Genomic DNA, 19,421 nt, shown 5'->3' with positions numbered 1-19,421 from the left:
TGGTGTCAGTATCAGAGGCCGATACTGAAACTGGTATCGGTATCAGTATCAGAGGCCGATACTGAAACTGGTATCGGTATCAGTATCAGAGGCCGATACGAAAACTGGTATTGGTATCAGAATGGGAGGCTGATACTTATTTTGGTATCAGTATCAGAGGCCGATACTGATACTGGCATTGGTATCAATATCGCTGGCCGATACTGATTCTGGTATCGGTATCCATATCAGTATCGGTGGCTGATACTGATTCTGGTATCAGTATCAGAGGTCGATACCGATACTGGTATCGGTATCGGTAATTGATACTGATTCTGGTATCAGTACCAAAACGACTCTAAATCTTCCACACTCTTTTTTCCACATTAAGATGTTTATTTGTCTGTCTGAGGGTTCAAAAGGCATCTGTTGGTTATTTTTGTCACAGTTATTTTAAATTCAAAGTTTGACATTTCACTTGATTAACTGATTAATCAAATAAATCGTTGTTTACTGACGCCGCCACTGGACATTAAACTCAATCAAGGCAACCTCATTTTAATCCATCAACATTAAAGCTTGCTCCAAAATAAGACGTAGTGAAAAAGAGGAACAGATGTAGGAAATTAGAGAAAGCACAGACGGAAGCCAAGAGAGGGAATGAAGAAATCCCACCGAGGAAGAGACCCACACATTAGCTGCTGGAATATTGCTTACACCGGGAATGAAGTTGGTAGGGAATCAATAGCAAGTCTACAAGGATATATGAAAGTGTTGAGGCTGATTGATGATAACAAATTATCTGAATAATCAATATGCCCATAGCTGCTGTTCATGAATTAATCACAAACAGAGTCAGAGTCAAGGTAACAACCATGCTTACTGTTACTATGCTGATGCCTGTAGCAAAATGTGTGCAGCTGCAGAGGCTGCAGGAGGCAATAAGCATTCATAAACACTGCATCACACGGCGCAAAGTCGGGGGAACAAATGTGTTCAATAACTTATGACACGAGAAGCTTCACTCACACCTCACATGTGCAGAATACACACTCGTGCACACAAAGCACATCATAAATATGCATCTGTGCCTCTGCTGGCTGAGACGAGTCCAGGAAACATATTAAATGTCACTCTCTATATTTCCATCACACTTTCATTGGCACTGCGTGGTCGGAGCGCGCAACAGGAAGCGAGAGATCATCGGTTTATGGAGAAATGGAGGAATATGCTCGTGATGTGCAGCACTTTCCTCCTGAGTGCACGAGAGGCGACAAAAGGATGACAAATGTCGGAGCGGATGGAGGTGAGTGATCCAGTGGAGCCGCACAGATAGGTGGTGGTGGGACAGAGTTGGGGGAAAAAAGTGATGGTACTTGCGCTTTCATCCGCCCCTTTACTCCAGTCGCCACGGCAACATGCCTGGAGGGCACTCGAGAGAGGCGTCATCACTGACAAAAACAACAGAGAGGAAGAACGAGAGAAAACGAGACAGACAGTATGTATGAATGAGAGCTGAGAGAGGAGGAAGTAGGCAGCAGATCTACAACCGGCTTCTTCTTCTTCTTCTCCCAAACAAGTGTGACTTTGACCTTCAGGGACTCAAGGAGTGTAATGAACATTCATTCATCATCGGAGGTCACTCACGTTAATGTTTGGCTCGCTAAAGTTTCAGCAACAACGTCTTTGAGCACGTTTTATGGGTGTGAATATCACTGATATCCCCTCCAAAAAGGACACATTACGAGATATGAAATTGGAAGAGTTAATCAAACCGAGGCTAATGCCTAATATTTGGAATTAACTGAGCCATTAATACTGCGGCTGCTGTTAGGCTAGATAGAGTGGTTAAACCACCACCGGCCAAATTAAACAGGTTAATTAAAGTCTTAAAATTTTACACTTCCCCGCTGTCTGTATTTCACTGCTAAAGACACACACACACGCTCTCATTATGACTCATACATGTGTGTTATTACTTTACTTTTGATGGCCTCCTCTGGCTCCATTAAATTCTTAATCTCAATCCTAATTCTAACTTGACCCTTGACCTCTGTGGACTACTGCAACCAAAACAACCTAATTTCTTTCACGCCAAACACTGTAACAATGATGTTTCTTTAATTAAAAAAGGAGGCAAACGAGAAATGACAGATGAAGACATTCTTTAGTTTAGTATGTTTGTAAAATCTGGCATCCAGATTGAGCCTCAGATCCATTTGAACATCACACTCACAGATAGGCATGGTGCCAGGGGTGGGCTCATGAGGCTTAAGCCCCAAATGTTTTGAGCAAAGCCACAAATCTTTTCACTGATCATCAGTCGAGGCATTTTCATACTAAACCCCCGGATCATAGCTGTGGAGGAACCAATGTGTGTTTTGTGTGTCGTGTTGCTTTGCCAAGATACATGGTCGACTGCAGGTTGGGCAAGCTGTTGACCAATCACAGCTTGGTGTCTTTTATGGTCTAAAGTTTGGACATCAATGCTATCATTTAGTCTGATTAAAGCTCCACAGCACTGTGACTCATGTGCTAAGTTAGCATTTGTGTGTGAATAAAATATCACTTTGCTTGGCATGGAGTTTGACTTTGGCGAACTTTGACCTCTAGTCGCAATCCTAAACCAATAGCAAAGACTTGAGTGATTGTTCGGACATCACCCATTGGTTTGTTGGCTGCCTTTTTGAAGTCTTGAATTCGGTCTGTCCGCTGCCACCATGTTGGTTTTGTGGAGCCAGAAGTTAGCAAAGCAGGTATAGCGAGCGTAGCATACCCGCTAACGAAAAACTAATGTACATAATTCTTGGACATCCTTCTTAGTACTATGACATGCACAGTCAGTCGTATTATTCATCCAATAGCTGCATGGCAAAAGACCCAAAAGGCCCAAACAACATAAACACAGCTGAGAGGATAAGCTAGTGACAGAATTAGCTGAGGTGATGTCCATCAGACAGCTTGCAGCACCTACATGTCACTTGAATTCACCTCAGTACAGTTGTCACGAATAGAAAAAATGAGCTTCAAAATTATTTGTTGTACCAGGCTGTAACCATGTTTAATTTTGCTGTCAATTTGTGCGTTTGAATATGGGGCCTAATCAATGACTGTATATATAGATGGACAACGCGTCTCCAACTGCTCTCATGGTGCGGAATCGATGCCAAAATAGCCCCTGTGATAGACGCTGCCATCTTGCGATGGTGACGTCATTTGGAGCCTGAGTCTGCACAGTAGAGATTGGTGGGTGACGCCGCCGTAGCCGCTTCCGCTAACCAAAACACACACTTAAATTACTGAAAAAACAGCAAGGATCCCGCATGCCGGCGTGTTTAACAGCAGAACAGCTTCTCTGTGTTGGTTAACCTTCACTGATATGGAAACTTCAATGACTGTAGTGATTGTTTTAGTAACGTCTCCTCTCGCTGATCGTCCTCCACTCTGCTTATCCGGAACTTATCGGAGACGTATTGGTCAACAGAGCTGTCAATCATCATTTTTACTGCCTTAAACAACTGATTAAAAATGTTTGAGAAAAATGTATTTGGTGTGTATTTTGGTACTTGGTATTTTATGGTTGTTGGTGGGACTTGAGTCAGGAGGAGGCGGGCTTTATGACCTACACTGTAGCCAGTCAGCACTTTAAGGGAGCTGTCATGTCGTCCATCTTTGTATACAGTCTATGGGCCTGATTTACGCCCTTTTTGGGGCAGCCTCAAGTGGCCAGGCGAGGAACTGCAGTTTCTGCCACTTCTGCATTGGCATCATGTCTCAGCTCTGGAGGTTGCTGCTTGGATTGTGAGCATAATTTGGCTTCAGCAGGTTATTGTCATTACTCTGCAGCACAATTACATGTGTGTGTTGGTAATTAACCATGATAATGACTCACTTGTTAATAATGACTCACCTCTAAGCCAGTAAGGATGTTAGTCTTTTTACTGGTTTACCATCCTAAACTTCAAAGAAAAACCTGAACCTGACCTGAATTTACAGGATAAAACGGTAGAATGTTCTAGATGTAAGCTGCTGTATATTAAAGATCTTTTGTGGTTTGTTATGTCGATAAACTGTACTTACTTTTTTAATACGTATTTTCACCTTCAAACAAATCTTAATTGTAATCCTTATCCTAACTGACTGTCTTTAATTATCTTAATCTTAAACACTTAATCCCTGACCCATACATATTATTGATATTAAAAAGTTCTAATGTTTTAATTAGGAAGATAACAATTTCAGTAGCCTATGCAGTTACTAAAATACACACACGCCCACACAAACACACATCCACCCACACACAGTGCCTGTTTTGAGGGGGCGGGGCCGCAGAGGAGACGGACATGTGGGCGCATCTCCTCCATCAGAGGGCGGGCTTGTAGCGTTGTGCGCGAGCGCAGCGTGTGGCCGCCGCTGCTGCTGCTGCTTGATGAAGATGATGAGAGGAGCGGCAGGTACACAAACCTTTCACCGGAGACCCAGCGGCTTTAGAGCTGTGTGAAGAACAACAAACACCGACCTCTGCTCAGTCAGTGAATGTGGAGCCTTTCTTGCCTTATCATTGCCTGCTCTGCTCCTCTCTGGTGACAGCAAAACAAACGAAGGAGTGACTTGAAAGGTACGAGAAAGAAGTCCACAAGTGAAGATGTCCAAATGGGTCTCGTCGCGATGGGATTTGAGTTGAAGAACACGTAACAGCTCAGAAGTCACCCTGATTGTTAAGGTAACAGGGAAGTTAAAAAAAGGCGTTTTTTGACCGCTGGGATGTTGTGAACGACACGCCGCCTTGGACTGAAGGAAAGGAAGGAAGGAAGGAAGAGAGGGGAACCAGTGCTGGTGGACAAGCACCGGAGGGATTATGGCTCTCGCAACGTTTTCTCTCAGCCTCATCACGCTCGTGCTTACAAACTTGCACCTGTCGCGAGCCAGCGACCGGCATGCGGTGTACTGGAACAGCTCAAACCTCCTGTAAGTGGCTCTTATTCTGCGGCTCTGTCCGTGTAAACTGCAAATTAACTTGTGTTCCTGTTTGTTGATGCGCACCTGAGCTGACAACTTGCTTTACAAGACTGTGGTCATCCTCTGCAGCGACGCGTTTCTTTTGTTCACAGCGCTGAGCCTTTGAAGCACCACTGAAATACATAAAATAACCACCAACAAGCCATTTGCCTGCATAGTTGTAGGATAAAACAACTGACTATCACCTGTCTCAACTGTCTCCTCAACACCTGTTTTCCTCTGAAATAATTTCTTACATTTCATTTTCTCATTTAATCCATTAAAATAACAGTAATGCATCTCCACTGGGAAACTGTTTCTACAGTGTTCCCTCTTTCCGCCCTGCATGCAGAGTGGTTACCGTATAAATATTTGATTTCTATCCCATATTTAGTCCATCTGCTGCTTCACAATAATGACTCATTTAAGCAGTCATCTTTTCATTTACCCTGCTTTCAGTTTTCTGGTGTCCATCATCCTCTCCGGCCTCCATTCAGCACACGTACGTCACGCATGCAGCTCAAACTTCCCTAAATCTGCTCCAGTATGTATGTATATGCTCCCTATAAAGTATGCATGCCACACATGCACTTTAATGTATTCACACACACATCAGAGCCTATCCTTGGACTTTTCCTACAACAGGAAGGTTGCTTAGCTCAGGTAAGCTCCCCCAGGCTCCCCTCTCTCTCTCTCTACCTGTGAGCTGTAAAGCGGGCTTGCTGTGGGGCAGAGATCGATGTGGATTCTCCTGCCTTTGTCTTCTCATTAGCCAACAGTGAATCCATCTTTCTCACATTCTTTTATCTCCTCTCCTCACACAACCTCCCCTCATCGCCCCCTCCTCCTCCTCTATCTGTGTTCTTCCTCCTCTGTCCATTTGTATTCACCTCAGACGCGGGTCTCCTCTCCTATCGCCTCTCTCCATCTCATACTTGGTTATTTTCTTTCCCCTCTCTTATTTTTCTGCTGTGTCTAAACCACCAGCCGGCCTGTCCCCCTCAATTCCCTTTCTTCTGCATCTCATTACCGCCCCCCCATCTGCTCCTGGTCCCTCATTCACCTCCCAGGCTCTCAGTACACACACAGAAGATGATTAGAATTAGAAATTGTATGGAAGTTGTTTGATTGTATGTGAGCATCAAATATTTGAAGGCTTCCTCGAGGCGGAGAAAACTGCCATAAAAGCTGGATGGAAACAGTCGAGGTGGCGCTGCAGCAGTGTGTCACTTCCTCATTAATGTTAATGTGTGAATGGCAGAGTCACATTCATAACTATTTTAGATTTATGGCTGCAGTTAATCCCATCAGTTTGACATGAATAGAGATGGGGTGCATTCACTGTAGCATCTGAGCTCTGTAAAATGCTCTGTAAAGTGTCATGCCATATCACTTTCAGTCCTATATATCAATTTTAATTAGTCTACCGTCTGAAAGGATTTTCACAGCATGGCTAAGGGAGTCATCCATTAGCACTTTTAGTTGCTTTAAACTGGCATTTATGTGTTAAAATGACAAATATGTGCTCATATTATTGATTCCAATACACAGTGAGGCAGGGAGAGGAGAGAGAGACAAAGTGCAGGTGTGAGTGTACTTGCCTGCGTGTGCGAAAACCTCCCCTTTCTCCACAGCGAGATACAAATCTCTAAAATAATGCAAAAATTGACCCAGTTTGCAGGTAGCAGACAAATCCTCAGAGGCTACGGCAAGAATACTGATGGCCATCAAGCTTTAAAAAAGGCCTCAGGCTCGGGGGCCACTTTCTCCACTCCGCTCTGTCTACATGCATAGAGAACCTGCTGGAGGCCTCACTGGCTCAACAATGCGGCTCCTTCCCTCCTCCAGCTCTGGTTCTGGAGACTCAGAGATCAGGAGGGAAATGAAGGCAGCCACAGAGAGACATAAACCCAGCAGCCTTTAGGCCCAAACTCTGGTTGAGGCCTTAATGTTTTTCCCTTGAGCGCGGCGTACAGCGCAGATGGTTACGGCACAGCTGCAAGAAATGGGATCACTCGGAAGCCAAGCTGTTTGTCCCACAGCCATAAAATTTATGATAAGGCTCAGCTAAAACATCTTGCTCTGGTGTATCGGTAGGCGAAAGGGCCGTGTCACACAGATGATATCCAGTAATTCTCTGCTGGTTGATTCTTTGCAGGTTTTCTGAGGTAAACAACATCAGACGATTTTATTATAGCTTTTTCCTCCGGCGCGGACAATTTGAAACGAGATGTCTCGATTATCATAACCCAAAGAAATGGCTCCGAGTGCTTTGATTACCGCCCAAGTCCGTCACGATCGCACTACCCCCCATTAGAAAGTGTTGCTCTCAGCTTCCGCTCTCAGCAGCGCGCCTGGCCAACTCGTTACAGATGTCCCCGCTAATGGCTGACTGAGGCAAGAAAAAACACACACGCAGGCCATTAAATCATCTCGCATCTGAGGCCATCTGCCAATTAGAGGGGGGAGATGTGGAACATCTTGAGAGCACATGGGAGCAGCGGTGCACTGCGGTAGCCTCGACTACCCACAAGCAGCGTCCCATGCTCCTGCCACCTCCTCCCATCAGGTGTTTGGCCTCGGCGGTTCCACAGGCCGCATCACCGTAATTGGGCACCCCATGTCAGCATGATCAAAACAACGGCGCAGCTTCCATTCACTCTCGCACTCCCTCCCGAAGTCACACACAGCTTCTCTACTAATGCTAATAACTTAGCAGGACACCAAAGCAAAGAGTCTTTGCACAGGCGTGGGTAGAAATAGCAGTTTGAAAATGTGCCACAAATCTCTTTGCTGAATGGCCGTTCCCTCGCCCGCTCAGCAAGATGAAAGTCTTCTTTTACTGTTTGTGGCTGATCCGTGCTGAGTTACAGCGCTGCGTGTCTCATTCTACACATTACGACCCTGATTTGGACATGAAACGGTATCCGCCATGAAGAAAAAACAACACAATCCCCGGCACAACGTATCCGGTGCTACAAACTAAATTATCACCTTGACAAATAGCTTCCCGGAGAGTTCGAGGTACAGAGGCCCGATGATCAATGTTGAGTCGAGGTGCCGTCTTACTCAACAGGCTCATTAACCGCTAGGTCGGCCTGAGGGGGTGGGTGCCGAACCAGATAGAGCTGGAGGTGGGTCCCTGCAGGGCAATGGAGAACCCTGACGCCCTACAGGGAGAGGTTTGTAGATATTTAGTTACAGTGAAGAGAATTGTAAATGGGAAATGAAGAGAGAGTGAGTGATGAAGAAGGTGACGGAAAGGAGAAAATAGATGGACGATGCAAAGTGTGAAGATGGATATTACAGTATGGAAGAGGTGGGCGTAATGGAAGGAGAACGCGCTGGAAAGTGGAGCAGACTTGCAGGAGAGGGAAGCGAAGGAAAGATTGATTGAGTTGGCCAAAAGTCAGAAGGGGTGAAAGCGAGCGCGGGCTTTACCGGATATGAAAGTTAGGTTATTTGGCTGAAGGTGTTGTAGCCGCTGTTTTCTGAGGAGATGATACCCACGGGTGTTGATCCGTGCTAACGCGGACAGAGGCTGGGTCATTCATGTGGACCGGTGCTCAGAGACAATAGCGCCCGCCATTCACCTGCGCAACACGGTGTATGCAGGAGACAAGCGGATTCGATACCTGATTACATGCACGTCCGTCTGCCTGCAGCTCCGTCTCTTGGCTGTCTCGCCAATTTTGCATACAAATGCATCTTATTCACTGGCGTTCAATTTATTCTTTCACATTCATTGTACCGCAAAAGCGCCTCAAGCAGCATTACAAGGCTTATAGTTTTTCCTGGTTGCAGTTGGGAGATGGAAAAGAGCAAATTGACCTTTTATTTGTTTTTGAATTAAGCATGTCTAATGAGGTATTCCGCTCTCAGACAATTCAAGTGGTTTGTGAAGATCTTAATGCTTTATATTCTTAACTCTCTAAGACATCCAGGAGATGAACAGCACTTTAAAATGGATAGCTGACTTGACAACACCTGGCTTCATTATGCTTCGGATGTGCAGTGGTGTCTCAAAGCTTATTGGTTTGCTAAGCGGTGTGCCGGCCAATTTTAGATCAGCTGAATCCGCTATGAGTCACATAAATGGACGGAGAAACACTGAAAGGATGTTTAATGCTTCATATGGATCCAAGAGTGGGAGTGCAGATCAATGCGTTTATATGGTATGGGAAGGTGAATGGGCCCTGGCCGGACAAAAACACAACAAGGTTGCTTTCTGAGCGTCAATCAATCTGGGCGCATCAGGTGATCAATGTCCAAATGCATTTTTAATTGGATTTCACAGTGTCAGTAAATCGCCATGAAGTATTTGGAGCTCAGCTCGGGAAGCTCAGATCAAGTGTTGCCTTGGAACAGTGTGCTGGAGAATTGATTATTACGGGCTTGTCAGTCACTGCTCCGGGGGTTCGGGCTCCATGGAGGCTTTCACATCGAGGCCTTGCTGAAACAGAAGCGGCCTCTTCAGAGAAGACAAAGGTTCAAAAAGGCAGGAGGCTGAGGAGAGATGAAAGAGAAAGAAGTCTGTGAGGCATAAACAAAGTTTTTCCTCAGCTCGCTAAAAATGCTAAAGTATTTCATCAGAGCATTGATTTTAGATTCTACCGTGTTAAAATATTTAAAAGGTTGCTGGAGAAAATCAGTGGACGGTATATCTTTCAACGCCTCACTGCTCATCTGCTTCACATCGGCCGGTCCTGGCTGATGTCTGTCAACCAATGAGTCTCGAGGTTTCTGCCTGTGACAAGGAAGTTGCCATTGTTGCCATGTGCGTTCTCATTGGTGCATTTATGTAGAACCATGTAGAATATGGTCTGGATCGCTCTGCATGTGTAGTGTCATGAGATGGTTTCTCCGCATTTCGAATCAAACGAGGAAATAACACAACATAAGAAAATGTCTTAATGTTCATTCTGGAGTTTTGGTTGACAGTAATTTGACTTTACAATGTAGTGAACATGAGTTGAATAAAAAGTTGGGTGGGTGCTAAAACTGCAAGAGGAGGCACTTAATCAACTTGGAATTGAAGAGACATGAATGGACGAATGGAAAATGTGGAAACTTTGACTTGTCTGTCACATTATTAGTTTTTAAAAATCCTCTCTAGGCCCTCTAGAGGTTTGAGGCTCCCGGAAGCCTCCTCAGCTTCATTATTATGAGGAATTGGCAGGGTTGGTGGGCCTTTATAGGCTGTTCATGGGCTCTGATGATAAGGGGCCATGAGTCTCATCTAGACCTTCCCCAGGTGAGGGGGATTCCAAAAAAAAAAAAGAAAAGAGAAACATAGTTAGGGACTTCATATGCCATCAAAGCCATTAGCATTCCTTGCGCTCCAAGGTTAGAAAAACTGCACTTAACTGGCAGTGGGAACCCACAGGAGATAGTCCTGATCCCAGACAGGTAGAACCAATTTCAGACTCAATGATTTGAATGCAAATGCTTCCCACAAAGAGGGCTTTCCTACTTCGGAATGGTAGCTGCACAGTACATTACACTGGGAGTCGGCACCGCAGTGCCCGTTACCCACTGGGAAATTACATTGCTGCTATGATGGAAATGGCTGCCATGTAGGAAAAAGATCAAAGCCGTTGATAGTTGGATGGTCACTGGCTGGAGTTTGATTATTTGGGAAATGGGCCTTGTTACGCTACGTTGCCTGGAAAACGATATGGCAGCCGCAGCAGTTGCTCAAAATAATTTGTTTTGTTATTGAAGCAGAAGGCCTCTTCTGAGGTATGGCAATTGAGGCGGTATTTCTCACCAACCAGCGCCCTCAGAGTTATCAGTGTCCCTTCATAAAAAGGCAGCGAGTGAGGACACAGGTTTGTGCTCTGTCATATCTTGTTCTCTGTTCATTCCCTTCAGGTCTTGAGCCGTGACAGGTCTTCCCTCTAATGCTCTCGGGTGCTTAACAACAGCGGTTTTACGGGAAGTGGAAACTGTCCTCACAGCTTAGTGGATGATACGGCTCGAGTTTTCCTTTCATGTGAGGGCAATTTCGAATATGGGCGACGTAATAATTAGGTATTCTGTTATAATTGAGATTTTTCCTTTTGAAGATGTAATTATATGAAGGTCTGAGACCCTTTGGCAGCAGTCATCTCTGTAATGAGAATATTTGAAGAAAATTGAAATCTCTCTCTAGTGCTCTGTGCATCCAGAATGACAAAAAGTAATTTGACCCTTCAGCCGCGGCAGCCACCACCTCCAGTGGCTTAATGTAACCCTTTTATATTGTTAGAGGGAACATTTAAATCAGTGCATCTTCAAGCGAAACTGCTCTATTACAAATATGAGAGGAGACTCTTTAGAGCTTGAAGGTGTGATGTAAGTGGATTGGACTGGAATCTACCTACTGGCAAAGGAATTAAAGTTACGTTCTTGTGAGGAAGCTGGAGAGCTGTACTTCGCACACTTTTCATTTGCAGATATTTTGATACTCGGCCTGGTGAAGTGGATACACAGTCATTGGAGAGAGCCTGTAGCTGTTGTTAACTGTGCAATATGACCTGTACACACAAGCCATTATCCAGTGTTCGAGGCAAGATTGTCTGGGAGGAGGTCAAGTGGCCCTTTAGTACTTTTCTAGGGAGTCAAGTCTCAACTCGAGAGGGACACTAACATTGAAAGGAACACTGGTTGTTTGCTCATATTCAGCCCATGTTCATCATTCAGTTCATATTCTCATCTGGTAGGTTGCATCTGATGACTAAAGCTAAAGATATCCTCTAAATCCTGTTGACAGCTCTGTGTCCACATTTGTTGCTGAGTCAACCTTACGTTAGCTAACATCAGCTAATGTTATATTTTCAAACACTGACAGAACAGGCTAACCTGGCACAACTAGACCAATTTACAAATTAGTCATGAAACACTCGAGCCATTTTTCATTTTCCACGGGCACAGACTAAAATGCCTCCTGATGCTACAACCAAACAAACAACTAAACATGATGTAGTGTTAGCCTGCTATGCTAGGTAGATTTTTCCAACATCCAGTTTATATTTTAAGTCAAATAAAACAAAGATGTTTGGTATGACATGATTGAGTTTGGTGTTTGGTATGACGTGAACTGCCATTCAGTTTGTTCAATACCGCTGAGAACGCAGGTTCGGAATGTTCCAGATCAGCGACAGCCATCTTGAATGTTGTGAAGTGAAATGTAGCGTTACCCCTTCGATCCCACAGGATCCGTCTCCGGCACGTTCCATCTGCGCTGCGTTTCTGGTCCGTCAACGGCGCAACCCCTTGCCCAGGAAGCGTGTTGGGCCGCAGCGCAGCGGAGCGCTGGCCCAAGCAGCTGGATTCGCGAGATCACAAGATCGCGGGAGAACTAAATTATCGCACGAGAATTGAGAGATCATGCAATATCAATGTTAGCAGAGCAACACACAAACTACAGTTCAGTTTGCACATCCGAGGTTGATCATCTGCTCATTTGGAAATCATTCTGTGATTTTTGTGCTTCTACCATGGAGGAGTACACTACTTAATTAAAAGTGTCTTTCAGTGTGTTGATCTTAAAATAAAAGGTAAAAAACGGGAGTCTGTACCGGTCTGAACATGGTGTTTTATTTTGAAATGACTGGATGCTGTATGCTGCTTTCGTGTGTGACTTCCTGTTTGGAACGATCTGCTCTGTTGAGCTTGACGCGTGTTTAAAGCGGCCTCCGTCAAAAATAGACCCGGCGCGTAGCTTTAGCGGAGCAGAGCGGAGACATGCTTCTGGGACGCGCCGGAGACGGACCGCGGCGCGTGCTGTGGAATCACGATCATTGACTTGAATGGGTGCGGTCACGGTGCACACGGAACGCTATTTTTTTTTTACACTTAAGTCTTGTTAAACAGACAAAACACATAATACAACCCTAATTTTTTACATATCAAACCAGTGCACAGTAGCATTGTTTTCTAGTTTGAATAACCCTCGAAATAAATGCTAATACAGCTTATAAAATCTTGAAATGACAACAGCTGCTAGCCGCTTTGATTCAGCTTTGATTCTTGCCTTGATTTCATGGGGGAAAATTGGGCTCAAGAAAGTTTTTAGTGATGCAACACTTCCTGTTTAAAGAGGGTCATTGTTGCAATGGCTCCGACTCCGGCTCCAACACTGAACACTTAGTACAAAGTCAGCAGATCAGAGTACGACTCTGTCAGTGGCATCACACTCTTTTTTTTTTCTTTCCTTCCGTGTTTCTTTATCTTCCACCTCATCATTTAATCAGGTCTCGTGTAGGTCTGCATCAAAAATCTATTTGGAATTCATTTGCCGCCTTGATGTGTAAATTCAGTTATGGTTAATACATGAGCTACGCATAATCATGTCTTCTCTACTCACACACGTGCATGTTTTTTTTTTTTTCCTTGCTGGTGTTCTCACCCATTGATTTAAATACGGACAATACGTGACTCATCTCGCACTCCTGGCATCCTCCATCAATGGGTGTGGGGGTTCCTTCCCCCTCCTCCCCCTCCTCCCCTCTGCCTCCCCTCCATGGATCAGTGTGTATTAATGGTAAGAGCTCCACAGTGCAGTCTTGCTATTTGCTTTTGTTACAGCCAGGGTGGTGAACGTCCTGCTTGTTACCGCAAAATATTGAACGCTTCACTATTAATGACGAGATTATAATGTACAGCTGAGGCAGTAATCTACCTGTTCGACATACTCCCTTGTTAAAACTGTGCAAATCCCCCTCTTGGCTACGTACCAATTCTACAGTAATGCTTTGTGCATTAAGGCATTCGTTTGGTTTGTTCAGCTGCTTTTTCGTTAGCTTTGCAGGCATCTGTGTGTGGTTTTGTTATGACCGTGATAGTGTTAAAGCCACATTTCTTTCATGCTCTTTGTACAGTATGTGTCAGGAAATGGTGTTTTTTCTCTCTCTCATTGAAACAACCTGTGTAAATGTGCGTGGGACTGTTCGTAGTGTGTAAAACTGGGAGACACACAGCCCAGATCCCCTCCATGCTGTGTGTGGGTGTATTGAATATCAATGTCCTGCTGAGCCCTCTCACTGTGTGTGTTTGTGTTGCTCCTATTAGGCTGCATTTAAGGTGTTTTCATGTCTCATTGTCTGCCTGGGTCGTTTGCGTATGTGTGTTTCCACGCAGGCCTGTTTGATTGGAGAAAGCAGTGTAACGATTGTGTCTCGGCCTTCTCCGTCTCCCTCTCTCGCGCCCGTGTTTCCTCTCATTTGCCTCGCAGAGCAGCATCCCTCTCCGTCTTCCTGCCGCGTCGTTTGAAGTGTTTTTTGCTCAGCCCTTCTGTTCCTGCTCCGTTCTCACCTTGTGTGGAGTCAATGGGAAGTCCCCGAAGAGCGCTGCGCTCAACCGCATTGCCGTGCGTGGGAGGAGAGTGGGCACTACCGCCCCTTTACCTCCCTTTAATTTATAGCTCTGTTGCTGTTAAGAGACCGAATCACATATATTGTGTCATTATTTAGGAATCCTTGCTCTTGCTGCAGATGCATTTGCCTCTCTAGCACTGTTTTCCTTTTCTCTGCAGTCCGTGTGTGTGTGCGTGTGTGTGTGTGTGTCTTTCAGTGTAGCAAGATATATGTACAGTAAGAGATAGATGGTTATGATAAATAGATTTGCTTTTGCAGCACTTAAAGGGATTCTGTGCCACTTCCCAGGAGGAAGAGGAAGAGAAAGTGGAGGAAAAAGTTACGACAAAAAAATACCCAAAAGGAAGAGGAAGAAAGTCAGGCTGGGGGAGGGAAGTGTAACAAAAAAGGGGGGAGATGGGGGAGGGAGATATAAGGCAGTGCAGAGATGTAAAGGCAGGGAGTAGAGTAGAAGCGGGAATATAGGGGAGGAAGAGGAGGAGGGGGGGGCTTCTATGTAGCAGAGAGGAAGAGTCTGTATGGAGAATATTAATGGTGTGTCAGGAAGTGGAGTATCTTTAAAGACCTCAACCTTTCCTCATGCTCATGCGTGCTGTGTGCGGAACATGCAGCTTGGATGCACTGCTGCAAAACCAGGAGGGAGAGAACTGCATCAGTGGCAGAATTTAGCCCACATCCATACATTCATTACCAGGAGCGTTTCTATGCAGGAAACAACAGCTGGAGAGGACGTTTAACTGAGGAAGCTTAACACTGACAATATAACATTTGGTGTTTCCCCCCCCCTTTATACCAGCAGTTACGAGCATTTGTTTGGCCTGATAAACGTGTTTATTAGAGGTGACTTGTTTGTTTTTCTCTCATTATAGAAATCAGTTTGCCTGGAGGTACAGATCTGGCCCCCAACACCTGCTCTGCTCGCTGAGTCAGACACCGCAAACATTTACTCTATCTGTCTATCTATCTATCTATCTGTCTATCTGTCTATCTATCTGTCTATCTATCTATCTGTCTATCTTTCTGACTGTCTATCTGACTGTCTGTCTGTCTATCTATCTCTGTCTATCTGTCTGTCTATCTGTCTATCTCTGTCTATTTGTCTGTCTGTCTGTCTATCTATCTCTGTCTGTCTGTCTGTCTGTCTGTCTATCTCTGTCTATTTGTCTGTCTGTCTGTCTGTCTGTCTATCTCTGTCTATCTGACTGTCTGTCTGTCTATCTATCTCTGTCTATCTGTCTGTCTATCTGTCTATCTCTGTCTATCTGTCTATCTGTCTGTCTGTCTATCTATCTGTTTGTCTATCTGTCTATCTCTGTCTATCTATGTCTATCTATCTGTCTATCTCTGTCTATCTATGTCTATCTATCTGTCTATCTGTCTGTCTGTCTGTCTATATCTATATATATCTATCTCTATATCTCTCTTTGTCTCTTTCTCTTCATATATATATATACACCTTTCTCCACTTACCTCTATCTATATCTCTTGATCTATATCTTTATATCTCTACAAATACCTCTCTATATATCCCTGTCTACATGTTTATATCTCTATCTATATATATAAACATATACCTCTCTATATATCTCTCTGTCTAGTTCTTTTTATATGTCTAACTTTATATCTCTATACATACCTCTCACTCTTTTTTACCTCTCTATCTATATGTTTATATCTGTATCTCTATCTCTCTATCTACATCTCTATCTATACCTCTATACCTCTCTCTATCTCTCTGTCTAGTTCTTTATATATATATCTATAGCTATATCTCTATCTACATGTCTAACTTTCTATCTCTATATATACATCTTTTTTTACACCTCTCTATATAACTCTCTGTCTATATGTTTATATCTGTATCTCCCTATCTATCTGTCTATCTTTCTCTTCATATATATACACACATACCTCTCTATATTATCACCTCTGTATCTCTCTATATCTTTATATCTATCTCTCTGTCTGCATCTGTAACTTTCAATCTCTCTATATATTGTTCTACTACTCCACATATTCATCCCTCTATCTTTATCTTTATCTTTCAATCTCTCTCTATACAGATATCTTTCTATATACCTCTCTGTCATATGTTTTATCTCTATCTCTGTATATCTCTATATCTCATTCTCTCTATATATCCGTCTCTCTCTCTCTCAATACTTTGATATATCTATTTATATATTTCTACATCCTTCTCTCTCTATATATATATCTCTATATTTATCTCTCTCCTCTCATTTACTCTATGTATCATCACTCTGTATTTTGCGCACAGACTCTAAAGCACTCACTGATTTCTGAGCTGCAGCTGTGTCAGGACTCTGAAATCCCTCCCAGCACCTGTCAATGGCAGAATCTACGGCAAGAGGAAGCAGAGAGTGAGCTGCAGGTGTGTGTGTGTGAGAGAGAGTGAGAGAGTGAAGTGACGCTTATTTGCAACATGATGCAATGAAGAAACACGCTGTCTTTGGTGGAAGCCTGTGTCACAGGTGACAGTCAGTGACAGGGCCGAGAGCAGAGCTGTCAGAAAGGCACGAACCGCAGAGAGGAGGAAGCTCGGGGAAATGAATATGCTATTCCTCATAACGCAAATGACACAGAGATGCAAAGGGAGTATGAGCATTACAGTATGGTGGCAGGAAGAACAGCAGCTGAGCACGTTGTTAAGAGCTAAATGATGTAGTGGAGAGAATAACATATACAGCCCGGGGTCGTTGTTTATGATGAGAAAAGCAAGTGTGACACACGGCGACTGCAGAAGATGGATTTCTCGTGTGGAAATTGGTCTAATACCAGGAGGTTTACTCCCTGGGAACCCTGACTGCCGTTAAAACACTGTGGGTCCTGATTGAAAAACGACAGAGACGGTAGATAATCAAATTCACATCTCTGGTGGTTATTTTTCTCATTTGATCTGAGCTAATGTAAATTGGAACGTCAAGCTCTCCAGCTCCGGTTTCTGTCAACATAATTCCTGCCCGCTGAGGGAAAGTTTACTCGTAGCATTGTCACAGTTTCCGTATATCTCTAATAAGTTCTGCCTTGGCATTTGCAATTCATAAAGCAGGTTGTAATCCCTAATTAGCAGGCTTTAATTTCCCTAACGGGAATGAACTTTTGGTCATATTAGAGCTTCCATTAAGTTTTGATTCTAACCTCCAGCGCCGGCTGTATAGGGCTAAATTAGTGCCAAGGAAACCATATCTCTAGCTAATGTGCGGTGCCAGGGAGATAACAGCAGTTTCAAAAATGCCAGGGACATTAGCATTCCTGCGTCGTGCTGTGTGTGCGAGGTCTCCGTTTTTAAATCTATAAAAAAAAAAAAAAATTGCTGTTCGTCAGCAAAAAACCTGCTTCCCCTCCCCCCTCCCCCTCGGCCTCCTCTTCATTAGACAGTTCATCAGCAATCTATCATCATATGTATTATTTATGAGCACAGCCACGTTCATTTTAAACACACGGCACAGGTTTCTTTACTTATTTAGGCTTCTGTTATATTTTCACACTTGTGTCAGCCCCATTGTGTTTATAGAGAGAGAGAGAGGGAGAGAGAGAGAGAGAGGGCGCTCTGAGCTTCAGAAAATGATGCTTTTCTGCTTAATGAGGCCTCGTTCCCTCCCAGCGTTCCCACCTCCGCCCCAGCAGAGATCCAGGGTTTCGCTGCTCTGCTCACTGCCTTGTATGCAAATACCCATTTTTCAATCAACCTTGTGGTTTATTTTGAGGCGCTCAATAGAGCTCTGGCCTTCTTGCGAAGGTAATTTACCCAGAATGCCTTTGACCTTCGAGGTCACCTGGTGGAATGACGCCTTTAATCAGTGACCTCCGCTCGGTGTTCGCCGCCCGCCAAGAGACGGAGAAGTCACTTAAAGTAAACTCGCCGTGAGGTCATATTTGGAGATGGTGCTGATGGTGGTGTAATGGCACCGACTGAGTCATGTTTGCACCACTGAATGCTGGGTAATAACATGCCAGTAAATAGGCAATTTTGTATGATAATATCAAAAGCTCCGTCGTATTTTGAAAACCCAATTTTTACCCTTTTTTTTTGCCTTATCATCATTCATCCATTATCTATACCACAGGATCCCAGCTGTCATTGGGCCAGAGGCGGGGAACACCCTGGACTGATCGCAAGTCAATCACAGGGCTGACACATAAAGACCTCACGCACGCTCACATTCACACCTACGGGCAATTTTAAGGCTCACCAATTAACCTAACGAGCATGCCTTTGGACTGTCTGAGGAAGTTGACGTACCTGGAGGGATCCCACGCATTCGAACACAGAAAGGTGATTCGAACCAGGAACCTTTGAGCTGTGAGGCGACAGCGCCAACCACTGCACCACCGTGTAGCCGCCTTATCATGTAAGACAATTTTTACCCCTTAAAACCAATTATAATAATCAACAGCAATTATTCTTTTGTTAAATAAAACAGACATACAAGCAAATATAATGAATTAAAAAGTAATAAGATGGGTAAAAAACTTCCAACCCTATTAGTTAGACAAACTTAAGGTTAAGTGAGTTGAGTTCTCGGTTATTGCCTAAAAAGCTCCCAGTATCTGAAGGAATTAGGTCCACAATTGACTATTCCCCTTATATCAGTTTTTTTCAATTTCCTTAACATTCAATACCCACCCCCAATTTGTCAGATATGGCAGCCTGGTCAATACCCATCTGACGCAATTACTTTACGTTTAACACATACAATATGTTAATTAAGTCAAATACAGTAGATTAGCACTTACTTAAAGCTCCTGTGAGGAGTTTTTCGCTGGTTATGAAACAGACTGAAATTAATTCTGATGACTCTATATGACCTACAAAAGCAAACCAGACCATCAGCAACAAGATTGTTTATTTCTATGTAGTTTTTTTTAATGCCCGAATCCGCTGGCGGGGGGGGTAGGTGTCAGATGAAGTGATTAGCTGCATGCTGCCTTTGTTTACATTTTCCAGGACAAACATTTAAAGCGAGTGATACATATGACTGCTAAAGAAAGCAGGATGAGATTTTTTGTAAAACCACCCCTTAAGCATGTACAGGAAAAAATCAGCAAAGAGATGAGAGGTAC

The 19,421-nt window shown here is 44.0% G+C and overlaps 1 protein-coding gene across 1 annotated transcript in view; it reads left to right on the top strand.

Annotated features, from left to right (window-relative positions):
- Positions 1–4,572: 4,572 nt before the first annotated feature.
- Positions 4,573–19,421, top strand: part of efna3a (ephrin-A3a) — a 71,487-nt gene continuing 56,638 nt past the window's right edge. The window contains exon 1 of the mRNA XM_069681387.1: positions 4,573–4,947. Within this exon, the coding sequence (XP_069537488.1) occupies positions 4,838–4,947 (110 nt within the window). The 5' untranslated portion in view covers positions 4,573–4,837. The remainder of the gene's footprint in view (positions 4,948–19,421) is intronic.

This window comes from Semicossyphus pulcher, unplaced genomic scaffold (genome assembly GCF_022749685.1).
Source record: "Semicossyphus pulcher isolate SPU_LCO1_2020_fin unplaced genomic scaffold, fSemPul1.0.p SCAF_5, whole genome shotgun sequence".
Taxonomy (NCBI): Eukaryota; Metazoa; Chordata; class Actinopteri; order Labriformes; family Labridae; genus Semicossyphus; species Semicossyphus pulcher.
The sequence above is the reverse complement of the archived record's forward strand: the minus strand, read 5'-3'. Positions and strand labels throughout refer to the sequence as shown.